This window comes from Papio anubis, chromosome 19 (assembly GCF_008728515.1).
Source record: "Papio anubis isolate 15944 chromosome 19, Panubis1.0, whole genome shotgun sequence".
NCBI classification, from domain to species: Eukaryota; Metazoa; Chordata; class Mammalia; order Primates; family Cercopithecidae; genus Papio; species Papio anubis.
In genome coordinates, this window is record NC_044994.1 from 38,952,891 (window position 1) to 38,967,173 (window position 14,283).

General features: G+C 41.1%; 1 protein-coding gene across 12 annotated transcripts in view; it reads right to left on the minus strand.

Moving 5' to 3' along the window:
• Positions 1-14,283, minus strand: part of PIAS2 (protein inhibitor of activated STAT 2) — a 158,864-nt gene that overhangs the window by 112,306 nt on the left and 32,275 nt on the right. Inside the window, exon 1 of one of the 12 annotated variants that reach the window (XM_021930105.2) lies at positions 1,217-1,368. The exons of the other annotated variants lie outside the window; for them this stretch is intronic. Within the exon in view, the coding sequence (XP_021785797.2) occupies positions 1,217-1,298 (82 nt within the window). The 5' untranslated portion in view covers positions 1,299-1,368. Of the gene's footprint in view, positions 1-1,216; positions 1,369-14,283 lie in introns of those variants that run through there. 12 annotated transcript variants of the gene reach the window in all.

The window sequence follows — 14,283 nt, forward strand, 5'->3', positions numbered from 1 at the left end:
CTGTATAGTTGGGAGGAGTTAATGACCATCCTGGGCATCCTCTTTTCAGGGGAAGAAAGAGGCATGATCCATAGGGTTGCTATGGTAGTCTGGGAACGTGAACAACCTCCTGGCCAAAACGTTCCTATGGCAGACCAAAAATGTCCAGCCCAAGACCCTCGATGGGACAATAACAATGCAGCTCACCAACAGAATATGAAAGACCTCAGGGAAGTGGTAATAAAAGGAATTCGGGAATCAGTACCTAGGACCCAAAATATTTCCTGAGCATTCAATATACAACAAAGAAAGGATGAAGGACCTATGGAATTCCTAGAGAGGCTGAAAGAGCAAATGAGACAATATGCAGGCCTAGATTTAGAAGACCCTCTTGGGCAGGGAATACTCAGGTTACGTTTTGTTACAAACGGCCAGATATTGCTAAGAAATTACAAAAGATAGAGAATTGGAAAGACCGGACTATCGAAGAGCTTTTAAGAGAAGCTCAAAAAGTATATGTGAGAAGAGATGAAGAAAAGCAGAAACAAAAAGGAAAAATTATGTTACTCACCTTCCAACAGCAGTTCCAAAAGACAAGGCCCACCGATACTACTCTCTGTTACCTAGGGATCCCACCCTAAACAAGGCCTACAGGGAGCCAAAACTTACAAAGGCTTTAAGTCCTCACATGCTAAACCATATAAAGGACACAGAGAGTCGAGACCAGGTAACCTTGGAACAGGAACGGAGGGAGGACAAAATACATGCTTCAAACGTGGAGGAGTAGTCATTTTAAGAGAGAATGTCCTGAATGGGAGAAGGAGAAAGCAGTCATTCCATTTAAGGCCTTTGAAGAAGAACAGGGAGTCAGGGGCTGTATTCTTTTTATCTTGAATCCTACCAAGAGCCCTTAATAAATTTAGAGGTGGGACCCAAACATGAAAAGTTTATAACCCTTTTAACAGATTTAGGAGCAGCTTGCTCCTGTTTGTTTCCCTTTATTTAATGTCCCTTGCTCCTCAGAAGAACTTTTTGTCTTGGGGGTCAAAGGAGAAAGGTTTAAAGCAAGAATCTTAGAAGACACAGAGGTCAAATATAAAAACTGATCAGTTCACGTTCCATTTCTGTTAATCCCTGAGGCAGGAACTAACCTATTAGGAAGAGATTTAAAGCTAAAAGTAGGTATAGACCTACGTGTCAGTCCAAACAGATTTCTCACCTCATTAAATCTACTTACCACTGCAAATGAAAAATATATTCATCCTGATGTATGGGCGAGAGAAGGAAATCGAGGAAGACTTCAAGCCGCTCCAATACATATAAAGTTAAAATCCCCAGGGGAAATAGTAAGAAGAAAGCAATATCCCATTCCCCTAGAGGACAGGATAGGCCTAAAACCTGTAGTCGAAGGTCTCATTCAAGATAAGCTCCTTGAACCCTGTACGTCTCCTTATAACACTTCAATATAGCCTGTAAAGAAATCAGACGGGTCATACTGACTAGTGCAAAGCTTCAGAGCTATTAACCAAATAGTCCAGACTACCTACCCTGTTGTTCCCAACCCTTAGACTACACTTAGCAAAATACCATATGACCATCAATGGTTTACAGAGATAGACTTAAAAGACACCTTCTGGGCATGCCCCTTGGCTGAGGACAGCAGGGACATATTTGCTTTCGAATGGGAAGATCCTCATTCTGGGCAAAAGCAATAATACCAATGGACAGTCTTGCCCCAAGGGTTTACAGATTCACCTAACCTCTTTGGTCAAGTCCTAGAACAGATTCGAGAACAAATTTGTACCCCAAAACACATATGCTTGCTCCAATACGTGGATGACCTGCTTATATCTGGTGAAGCTATAGAACAGGTGGCTGTCTTCTCCACACACCTTCTTAACTATTTACAAGGGAAGGGGTTACGAGTTTCAAAAGGAAAGCTCCAATCTGTGGAACCCAAGGTTAAATATTTAGGACACTTAATAAGTAAAGGCAAGTCAAAGATAAGGCCCGAACGGGTCGAAGGAATCACGTCCTTACCTTTGCCTAAAACCAAGCAAGAGCTCAGAAAATTTTGAGGATTAGTTGGGTATTGCTGACCATGGATTAATATGCCCTAAAGATGAAACCCTTATACGTGAACCTCACCCAGGAAAAGCCTGACCTTCTCCTATGGACTTCTGATGAAATCCACCAGGTTGAGGAGCTAAAACACCTACCATTACTGCCCCTGTCTTAGCCCTTCCTTTCCTAAAAAAACCATTTCACCTTTTCATTAACACAAACAACAAGGGGATAGCTTTAGGGGTGCTTACTCAAGAGCATGCGGGCCACTGACAACCTGTGGCCTTTCTATCAAAAGTTTTAGACCCAGTAACCTGTGGGTGGCCCAAATGTATTCAATTTATCACGGCTACCATCTTATTAACTAAAGAAAGCAGAAAGCTAACCTTTGGGGGAAACTTGGTGGTGACCACACCCCATCAGGTTAGGACAATCTTAAAAGGCAGGAAGATGGCTCACCGACTCAAGGATTTTAAAGTATGATGCTATCTTACTAGAAATAGGTGACTTAATATTAACCACTGATAATTCACTTAACCCAGCAGGTTTCCTGACAGGGAACCCAAATCTAAAAGGACCTGAGCATAAATGTTTAGATTTAATTGATTATCACACAAAAGTCAAGGCCGATTTAAAAGAGACCCTTTTCAAAACAGGACATCTGTTCATAGATGGCCCCTCTAGGGTAACTGGGGGACAAAGGCATAACGGGTATGCGGTGGTTGATGGAGAAGTTCTTGCAGAAGTAGAGTCAGGAAGATTGCCCAATAACTGGTCAGATCAAACATGTGAATTGTTTGCATTATATCAGGCTTTAAAACATTTACAAAACCAAGAAGGGACTATTTATACTGATTCTAAATATGTCTTCGGGGTAGCCCATACCTTTGGAAAAATTTGGACTCAACAAGGTCTCATTAATAGCAAAGACCAAGACCTTGCCCACAAAGAATTAATCACCCAGGCATTAGATAACCTTCAGTTGCCAGAAGAAATAGCTATTGTCCATGTTCCAGGACACCAGAAAAATCTTTCTTTTGAAAGCCAAGGGAATAACCTTCAGACCAAACAACCAAACAAGCTGCGGTTTCCTCTGAAACGCCCGTTTTTCACCTCACTCCTTGCCTTTCTCCCCCTACCGCCATTCCCATTTTCTCCCCTGCTGAAAAGGAGAAATTAATAAAAATAGGAGCCAAGGAAAACTTAGAAGGGAAACGGGTGTTACCAGATCAAAGAGAAATGCTATCTAAATCTCTCATGAGGGAGGTTTTATCTCAGTTGCATCAGGGAACCCATTGGGGACCTTAAGCTATGTGTGATGCAGTTCTTGGAGTCTATGGATGTACAGGAATTTAGCAAAACAAGTTACAGATAATTGTCTAATATGCAAAAAAAAACTAATAAGCAAACCCTAAGAAAACCCCTCGGAGGAAGAAACCCTGGTTTAGGGCCATTCCAAAGTATCCAAATAGATTACACCGAAATGCCCCCAATAGGTCGCCTAAAGTATCTACTAGTAATACTGGATCACCTTACTCACTGGGTAGAAGCTATTCCCTTTTCAAGTGCAGCCACCAGTAATGTAGTTAAGGCATTAATCAAAAATATTATACCTAGGTTTGGATTACTAGAAAATATTGATTCAGATAATAGAACCCATTTGACTGCACATGTCATTAACAAGGTAGCCCAGGTATTAGAAATAAGATGGGAATACCATACCCCCTGGCACTCACCTTCATTAGGAAAAGTAGAAAGAATAAACCAAACCCTAAAAACCCACCTAACCAAATTAACTTTAGAGACTCGACTACCATGGACCAAATGCCTTCCTATTGCCTTACCTAGGGTCCAAATTGCCCCTCAGAAAGATATTGGCTTATCTTCTTATGAAATGCTATATGGGTTGCCTTATTTACACTCCACTGCTGACACTCCTACGTTTGAAACTAAAGATCCATTTTTCAGGAGCTATATACTTGGTCTGTCTTCCACTTTCTCTTCCCTCAAAACTAAAGGCCTTTTGCAGAGATGCCACCCTTGGAGTTCCCAGGATGTCAGCGTCAGCCTGGGGATCACGTTCTCATCAAAAGCTGGAAGAAAGAAAACACGAACCAGCTTGGGAAGGACCCTATCTAGTGCTTCTAACTACAGAAACCACTGTCTGCATGGCCAAAAGGGGATGGACACACCACATGCGAGTGAAAGGAGTGGCTTCCACAGCCAGAGAAAAATGAGCTGTCAGCCCAGGGCCCACCCCCACCACATTAACTCTAAAAAGGGCTTAATATTATTTTCCCTTTTCTTTCCAACAGGAGGTTACCTTGTCATCTACGTGACTCAAACTAACCATCCCTTAACCCTTCAGTTCGACCCTTGTTCAGTCATCTCGTGGAGATGAACGAGCTCAAAGGCAGCTATCAAATGTAGATAAGTATCTATGTCCATACTGTAGTGAGTCAACAAAGTATAAGTATGGATCCTTAAAAAGTTCCTGTGGTGACTGGACAAATGTTTGGTGGACCATCCAACATGGAGGATGGACAGCCAGGCCCCTTCTTCAAATAAGTTGCAAGGACTGAAACAGAAACTCCAACTTATTCGTGGTCCCACCCCACCAAATTGTAAGTCACTGCAGTGTAACCCCTTATTGCTAATTATAGATAATCCCCAAACAGTGGCCCAAGAACCTTCCATATTCTAACGATATGGGTTAGGAGGAGATGTTACAGGACAGGACCCTGTAGGAATCTTCTCTCTGAGGCTGGCTAGACCATCGGTTAAAAATAATAAAGAGGCCGGGCGCGGTGGCTCAAGCCTGTAATCCCAGCACTTTGGGAGGCCGAGATGGGCGGATCACGAGGTCAGGAGATCGAGACCATCCTGGCTAACATGGTGAAACCCCGTCTCTACTAAAAATACAAAAAAAAAACTAGCCGGGCGAGGTGGCGGGCGCCTGTGGTCCCAGCTACTCCGGAGGCTGAGGCAGGAGAATGGCGTAAACCCGGGAGGCGGAGCTTGCAGTGAGCTGAGATCCGGCCACTGCACTCCAGCCCGGGCTACAGAGCAAGACTCCGTCTCCACAAAAAAAAAAAAAAAAAAAAAAAACCACAATAAAGAAATCCAGACCCAGAGTCCGGGGAATGTATGGGATCTAACACTTTCCCCAAACATATCATGCCCAGCATTCTCCTCCCATCTCCAGAACCACCCAACTAAGGTAACGGCTGTGGAGGTAAAAGACTTAAGGCAGACTATAGCTCTAGAGACGGGATACAAAGACGCAAATACCTGGCTGAAATGGATTAAATATTCCATCCGCACTCTAAACAAAAGAGATTGTTATGCTTGTGTGCACCGCAGGCCAGAGGCCCAGATTATCCCCTTTCCACTCGGATGGTCCTGCAGCCGACCAGGCATGAACTGTAAGGTAGCTCTCTTCCAATGCCCCACAGCCTGGGGTAATGAGTTATGCCGAGCTCTCTCTCGGCTATTCCCTAAGTTCGGCACCCTATGGGTCAGCCCCTGAGGGCCATTCAGCTTCTGTCTCCCCATGTCAATTTTACCTCATGTCTCTCACAACAAAGAGAAAACTTAGCATTTCTTGGAGACCTAAAGAGATGCAGTGAGCTTAAGCCATTCCGAGAGCTGACCCATCAGTCTGCCCTGATCCATCCCCAAGTGAATGTATGGTGGTATTGTGGCAGACCATTACTGGACACTCTGCCAAGTAACTAGAGTGGCACTTGTGCTCTGATCCAATTGGCCATCCCGTTCACCCTAGAATTTCAACAACCAAAAAGGATAAAGACAAAGCATCATAAAACAAGAAATGGCCCTCATGGGTCCTTTGACTCTCATGTTAACATAGATGCCACATGAGTCCCGAGAGGAGTGCCAGATGAATTTAAGGTGTAAAATCAGATAGTACAGGGTTTGAGTCCATACTATTCTGGTGGTTAACTGTAAATAAAAATGTAGATTGGATAAATTACATCTATTACAACCAGCAACGATTTGTTAACTGTACTAGAGATGCTATTAAAGGGATAGCTAAACACCAGCCAAATGGCTTGGGAAAATAGAATAGCATTAGACATGACACTAGCAGAGAAAGGTGGAGATTGCATCATCATTGGAACTCAAAGTTGTGCTTTTATACCTAATAATACTGCTCCTGATGGAACCATAACAAAAGCATTACAAAGTCTTACTGCTTTATCCAATGAACTAGCTAAAAATTCAGGAATAAACGATCCCTTCACTCATTTCTTTTTTTTTTTTTTTGTGACAGAGTCTTGCTCTGTTGCCCAGCCTGGAGTGCAGTGGTGCTATCTCGGTTCACTGCAAGCTGTGCCTCCCGGGTTCACACTATTCTCCTGCCTCAGCCTCCTGAGTAGCTGGGACTACAGGCGACTGCCACCAAGCCCAGCTAATTTTTTTTTTTTTGTATTTTTAGTAGAGCGGGGTTTCACCATGTTAGCCAGGATGGTCTCAATCTCCTGACCTCGTGATCTGCCTGCCTCGGCCTCCCAAAGTGCTGGGATTACAGGCGTGAACCACGGCGCCCGGCCCCCTTCACTAATTTAATGGAAAACTGGTTCGGCAAATGGAAAGGATTTATGTCCTCAGTCCTTACTTCTTTTGCCATTGTAATAGGTGTGCTTATTCTTGTAGGATGTTATATCATACCCTGTGCCCAAAGCCTAGCACAAAGGCTTATTGAAACAACTCTCACTAAAACCTTTTTCAATCCCCCCACCACCTTATTCAGATAAGCTCTTACTTTTAGAAAACCAGACAGAACAACAGAGTCAAGAAATGTTAAAAATATTTGAAGAGGAAGAAATATAAAAATCAAAAGAAGATAACTGTCAAGTACGGTTAAGTTGCTCTTCAAAGGTTTAATTTGTGACTTCCTTTTTCTTTGTTCTCGAGATCAACTTCCTTGTCTCTTCTCCTAAACTATCTGCTCTGTTAACAACTTCTCCCGCCAGTCCCAATCTGTAACTGACATCTCTTCCTTATTTGGAAAGCATCCTCTTCACTCCTGGCTACCTATTCTGTAAACTGCCCCTACCACAGAAACAGCTCTCCCCATCAGAACTACCCTTCCCGCCTTTGCCATGCCCTGACATGCCCAAACATGCCTTGTACTGTAACAAACAGCCTCTCCCTTCCCACCTAATTAGCCATATTCAATTTTAAACAGCAGCCAATTGGGTCAGTGTAGATTGTGCGGTCTGACTCCAGCTAATGGGGACAGGACACAGAACCAGGGATTAACCGTGTTAGGGATAAAAACCCCTTCCCTCCTTTGTTTGGTGTGCTCTCGCAGTGGCCAGATGTGCAAGCAGCATCCTTTTGCAGAAGTAAATTTGCCTTGCTGAGAAATCCTTCGTTTGCGTGCTCATTTTCCTTGTGACTCCAAGTTCTTGTTTCTAAGAAGCATAATAAAATACCTGCTTTCACCACTATGTTTTGGAAGAGTATATTATATAGCAACAGTAAATGAAATAATGCCACAATTTCATGAATTTTGGCATAATCTTATCAATTCCAAATATTATATTCAGATTCATTTAATTTATAATTACTAAATGAGTAGGCTACTAGTATGATATAATAGTTATGACTGCTCTAAATCTATGGATCCTTTTTCCCTCTTTATAAATTTTTAAACTTAACTAGACCAGAATGTAACAGTCCTATATCCTAGCCTTACCCCTACTGGTTACTATCCAAGTTATTTAGGAAATTTACAAGTCTCTCTACTCCTCATTTCAAATCGGAGTAACACTTTTCTCACCTGCCTTAAGATTGTTTTGTGGACTCAATGCAGTAACATGTGAAGGCATTCTGGAAACAGTTAAGATACTACACATGTAATATATTTTCACTTCTGGAAGTCCTCATCAAAAGTCTATGCTTTTTAAAAGATACCAAAATTTCAGGAAAAAAACAAGCAGTTCAACAGATATATTTTGTTACCTATTTCGTAACAATGACTTTATCTTGATAAGATATTTAGGTCAAAAATTAATATTTTAATGCGCCTAAATGTTAAATATACTTAATATAAAACCTGCCAAGTCATCCCCCACCATCACCCCCTGCAAGTACTATATTGACACCTTTTAATAAACTGGTTTATATTTCAGTAAAAATGCTTCCTAGGCTAGGTGCAGCGGGTCACTCCTGTAATCCCAGCACTTTGGAAGGTCAAGGTGGGAGGATCACCTGACGTCAGGAGTTCGGACCAGCCTAGCCAACATAGCGAAACCCCGTCTCTACTAAAAATACAAAATTAGCCAGATATGGTGGCCCATGCCTGTAAGCCCAGCTACTCAGGAGACTGAGGTAGCAGAATCACTACAACCCGGGAGGTGGAGTTTGCAGTGAGCCGAGATCACACTACTGCACTCCAGCCTGGGTGACCAGAGCAAGACTCCGTTTATAAAAAACAAAACAAAAATAAAAACAAGAATGCTTCCTAGCAGTTACTGCCCAAGTTAATAGGGGCTCATAACATGGCTAACACAGGGAAAAGATAAACCAAGAGGTTTTATAGGTAGCTTTGTGGATTAAAATGGCTCAGTCTAGCCAATCGAACAGTAAAATAATTCATAAAGTAACAATGAATGAATCGGTTTAATTACTCTGCATTTCCTAAGGTCCTGAGCTATCTGGTTCTCATCACCTACCAGCTACTGTATCATCACCAACAAAAGAATGTCTTCTACCACTGCAATGCTGCACTAAAATAAAAGGGGGTAGGGTAGGAGCAGGACTTCTAAAACTCAACAACTGAAAACAACTCAGTTCAAAAAGGGACAAAGGACTTGGACAGACATTTCTCCAAGTACATACAAATGGCAAATATGCACATGAAAACATGCTCAACACCACTAATCGTTAGAGAAATGCAAATCAAAACTACAATGCGATGCCACCTCACACCCATTAGGATGGCCACTATCAAAAAAAAAAAAAAAAGTGCTGAGGACAGGGAGAAACTGGAACCCCTGTGCACTGCTGGTGGGGAATGTAAAATGGTGCAGCTGCTGTGGAAAACAGTTTAGTGGTTCCTCAAATAATTAAAAATAGAATTACCATATGATCACATACTCCACTTCTGGGTATATACTCATAAGAATTAAAAAACAGAATCTTGAAGAGGTTTGTATACCCACAGTCATAGCAGTATCATTCACAATACCTAAAATGTGGAAGCAACCCAAGTGTCCATTGGAGAATAAATGAATAAAACATGGTATACACATACAATAGAATATTACTATGCCTTAAAAAGGAAAAAAAAAATCTGACATAACATGGACAAACCTTGAGGACATTACATTTAGTGAAATAAGCCAGTCAGAAGAAGACAAATAATATGACATGTAAATCAAATAAGAAGACATATAAGTATGATTCTACTTATATAAGAAATCTAGAGTAGTCAGAATCTTAGAAAGCAGGATGGTGGTTGCCAGGAGCTGGGGAAGAGGGGATAGTGAATTACTGTTAAATGGGTATAGAGTTTCAGTTTTGCAAGATGAAAAGGGTTCTAGAGATAGATGGCAGGGATGGTTGCACAATATTAATATACTTCATGCCACTGGATTTTAAAATGGTCAAGACAGTATGTACTTTACCACAGTAAAAAAAAAAAAAAATTGGGAATGGGCACGATGGTTCATGCCTATAATCCTAGCACTTTGGAAGGCTGAGAAGGGATGATCACTTGAGCGCAGGAGTTCGAGACCAGCCTAGGAACATGGCAAGACCTGGTCTCTACAAAAAAAATGTCAAAATTAGCTGGCTATGGTGGTGCACACCTGTGGTCCCAGCTACTTGGGAGGATCACTTCAGCACAGGTTAGGCTACAGTGAGCTGTGATCTCACAACTGTACCCTGCCTGGGTGAGAGACAGAGAGACCCTGTCTCAACAAAACAAAACAAAACAACACAACTGGGCAGGGCAGGGCACAGTGACACACACCTACAGTGACACACACCTATAGTCCCAGCTACTCAGGAGGCTGAGGCAGGAGGTTCACTTGAGGCCAAGAGTTTAAGGATGCAGCGCACAATAATCATGCCTGTGAATAACCGCTGCACTCCAGCCTGGGCAACAGTGAGACCCCCGTCTACCAAAAAAGTAAAAAATAATTTTTAAAACTTGGGACAAAAAATTTAAATTTGTTTAAAAATAAAGAGGGGCTGACCCTCAAATATGTAGAAATAAAAATACACAAAAAGAACATTATCATACAGTTGTAACAGAAGAAATATATAAAGTCAATATAGGCTCTCTTCTATATTAGCAAACTAGCTCATTTTTGATAACATGTTTCTTAACATGTTGGAACTAACAGGCACACACAATGCTTTCAAGAAACACTTTACAACTGCATCTATATAGCAATATTCAACTGTTTACAAACACAGTTTTCACTGAACACTGCTTTAAATTATAATCGCATTATATACACCAAAGTTTTTCGAATTTAACCAGATTTAAATAGAACACAGCAAACCTTAGTTATTTGTAGGTGATTTATCTATACAGAAATTATCATTTTATTAATAATCACCAGTGATGCTTCCTCTCCATTTTCACTACCACCACCCTACTGAAAGCCTATTATAACCTTCTACAAATGAAACAGCAGCCCCAACTCCTGCCAGACTCCCACCAGTGTGGAGTCAGTCCACCTTATCACTTTCAACCCCCTTCCTCTGCCCAAAAACACTTACCAGCCTCCGATCTCTGAGCGACCCCAGGCTCTTTCCTAGCAAAGCTACATTTCCTTAAGCCTCCTCCAGGGCTTCCTCGGTTCAAAGGGCTTACTTTACCTGTGGGTGTGTACCACTTTATTTTCTATTTTATTCTGATTAAATAATTAAATCTGATTAAATTAGAAAAATTTTGATGTAATGGGATTATAATTTAAAGCAGTGTTCAGTGAACACTGTATTTGTAAACAATTGAATATTGCTATATAGATGCAATTGTATTTTATTCTATTTATTTCTAAAATAAACCATTTTATTTTCTATTTCTGTGACCACTCACAGTTCTCCCCTTTCTTGGCATTTCTTCTCCTATAAACTCTGCCAATCCAAAGTAGGTGCATTCATCCCTCAAAGCTCCCTCAAGTCTCACTACAAGCAGCCTTGACTGAATTCTCCATTCATTAGGCCAATGCAGTAACTGACCTTTAGATGTACAACTGATAGTGCTTTATCATGCAAACACGTATCTACTTGCTACTTATTTTGAATGTGAACATTACCTCCCTAACCGGGTAACAAACACCTTAAAGCCTATCTCACATTTCTGGCTTCTCCACAATTAAGACTACACAACTGCTGGGCACGGTGGCTCACGCCTGTAATCCCAGCACTTTGGGAGTTCAAGGCGGGCGGATCATGAGGTCAAGAGTTCGAGACTAGCCTGGCCAACATGGTGAAACCCTGTCTCTACTAAGAAGACAAAAATTAGCTGGGCTTAGTGGCACATGCCTGTAATCCCAGCTACTCGGGAGGCTGAGGCAGGATAATCGCTTGAACCGAGAAGGCGCTTGAACCGAGAAGGCGGAGGTTGCAGTGAGCCAAGATCCCACCACTGCACTCCAGCCTGGGCAACAGAACGAGACTCTGTCTCAGTGGAGAGGGGGAAGACTACCTAGCCATATCCAAATTAAGTCCTTATTATATACGTGTTAACTGAGTTAATACAAATAATATATAAAGTAAATTAGAATATTCTATTTTAATGGCTTAACATTAATGTGCATATCATTTGAATCCTGTTTAATCATATCCAGAAGTTTAACAAGTGTGTCCTAATGTTCAGGAATTTAAGGATAAAAACAGATTGATCCTCATTAATTTTTCACCTTTCAGATTAGCAAAAATTAAAAGACCAACAATTCAATGCTGATGAGGGTACACGGAAAACAGTACCTCCACACAACCAAATGGAGTACAAATTGGTGCAATGCTGTGGAAGCTACTGTCGAATTTCTCTCTAAAGGTGAATATCAAAATATTAAATATTCATATTTTGACCCAACAACTTCACATCTGGGCATTTATCCTTTATATATATGTGTAAGTATTCAGAAATATATGCAAAAGTTGTTCATAGCTGCAATGACTGTAAAACTGCAAGAACAGTGCCTGATACATGCTATACACAAAAACACTTCTGAATGAATAATTTAAACAGTGAAAGCCATTGAAGATGTACATCAAAAAAGTACTGGGTAAGTTATGGTACATCTGTAAGATAATAGAACTACTACAATAAATCTGCTGTAATAAATTTTCAGGAAATACTGTTAAGAAAGATTGTCATGGTGCAAAACTCTAGGGAATACTATTCACAGATACTACAAACAGAACAGTGTCCCCACTCCCTCAACCAGACTCTGTGCAGTTGGAAAAGGTTTTTAAATGAAAGAGAAGAAACCAGCCTGGCCAACATGGTGAAACCCTGTCTCCACTAAAAATACAAAAATTAACCAGGCGTGGTGGCACATGCCTGTAATCCCAGCTACTCGGGAGGCTGAGGCAGGAGAATCGCTTGAACCCGGGAGGCAGAGGTTGCAGTGAGCCGAGACCGTGCCATTGCACTCCAGCCTGGGCAACAAGAGCAACTCTCTGTCTCAAAAAACAAAATAAAACAAAACAAAACAAAAACAAAAAACCTTAAAAAATTGAAGAGGAAAACAAGACTGCCCATGAGAGCACATCAGGATAGTTAATTAAGGAAAGAAAATGGAGATTTTTGCTAGTTTGTTTTTAGATTAGGGGATTATCCATTTTGTTAACAGTAGAACCTTAGCTACAGAGTACTTTGTTTAGTATTATTGTATACACTCATGTTTTCAAGAAACCACAATTTTTCACTTCAAGTGATAAAAAATTTTTTATATCAATCCTTTTGAATAGAAATAATCCCAAGCTGCAAAATTATATACTAATGTATCTTAAATAGAATATACTCATTATGGGCCACGGGCAGTGGCTCATGCCAGTAATCCCAGCAGTCTGGGAGGCTGAGGCGGGCAGATCATGAGGTCAAGAGTTCGAGATGAGTCTGGGCAACATAGTGAAACCCTGTCTCCACTAAAAATACAAAAAAAATAGCTGGGCGTGGTGGCGGGTGCCTGTAATCCCAGCTACTTGAGAGGATGAGGTAAGGAGAATTGCTTGAATTTGGGAGGCAGAGGTTGCAGCGAGCCAAGATCAAGCCACTGCACTCCAGCCCAGGTGACAGTGCAAGACTCCATCTCCAAAAAAAAAAAAAAAAAGGCACATAGTCATTACGGTTTTTTGACATAGGGCTACTGGTTTCAAAATCCCAAGAAGTTCTGGAATGACATTTTTGACTTCATGTCTGTTTTTCCTACCATAGCTCTTCCAGTCTCTCCCTTGTTAACTAATTTCTACTCAACAATATGTTGATGGCTTAGAAATCATTTAATCAACTGTGTATAAATTAAAATACACAGCCTTGCCTTAGAACATCAGGAATATGTGGTCTGATACATAGACATGACTGTATCTCTTTTGACTTCTGACGATTTTTAATTCTCAGTTCCCAAAAGTAAACAAGTTTCTCCATAGCATTATTCTACATATGTGATATTCACTAAACTTTTATTGTTTTAAGTAGTTTCATCATAAAACCTAATCATTCAAAAATTAACCAACTTCTGAAAGCAATTCCATTGCCCTAGATGCTGTGGCTCTAAAAATATTCAATTAAAGGTCATCATGAGAAATGATTAAATTTTTTCCACTTTTATTTGGCAAACTATATGGTATTTTACTGACATTTTAACTTTCTACCTAAAGTCTATGAGATAATTTATTATATCCAATTGTTTCATCAGTCTGACATCTTAAGATTATACCTTACGAAAATCACTTTTTTTCTCTTTTGGGAAGACAAGATAAGGCAACGTTTATAAAGACAGTGATAGGGGACGGGCGCGGTGACTCACGCCTGTAATAATCCCAGCAGTTTGGGAGGCCGAGGCGGGTGCATTACGAGGTCAGGAGATCGAGACAATCCCGGCTAATATGGTGAAACCCTGTCTCTACTAAAAATACAAAAAATTAGCCAGGCATGGTGGCGGGCGCCTGTAGTCCCAGTTACTTGGGAGGCTGAGGCAGGAGAATGGCGTGAACCTGCAAGGCAGAGCTTGCAGTGAGCCAAGA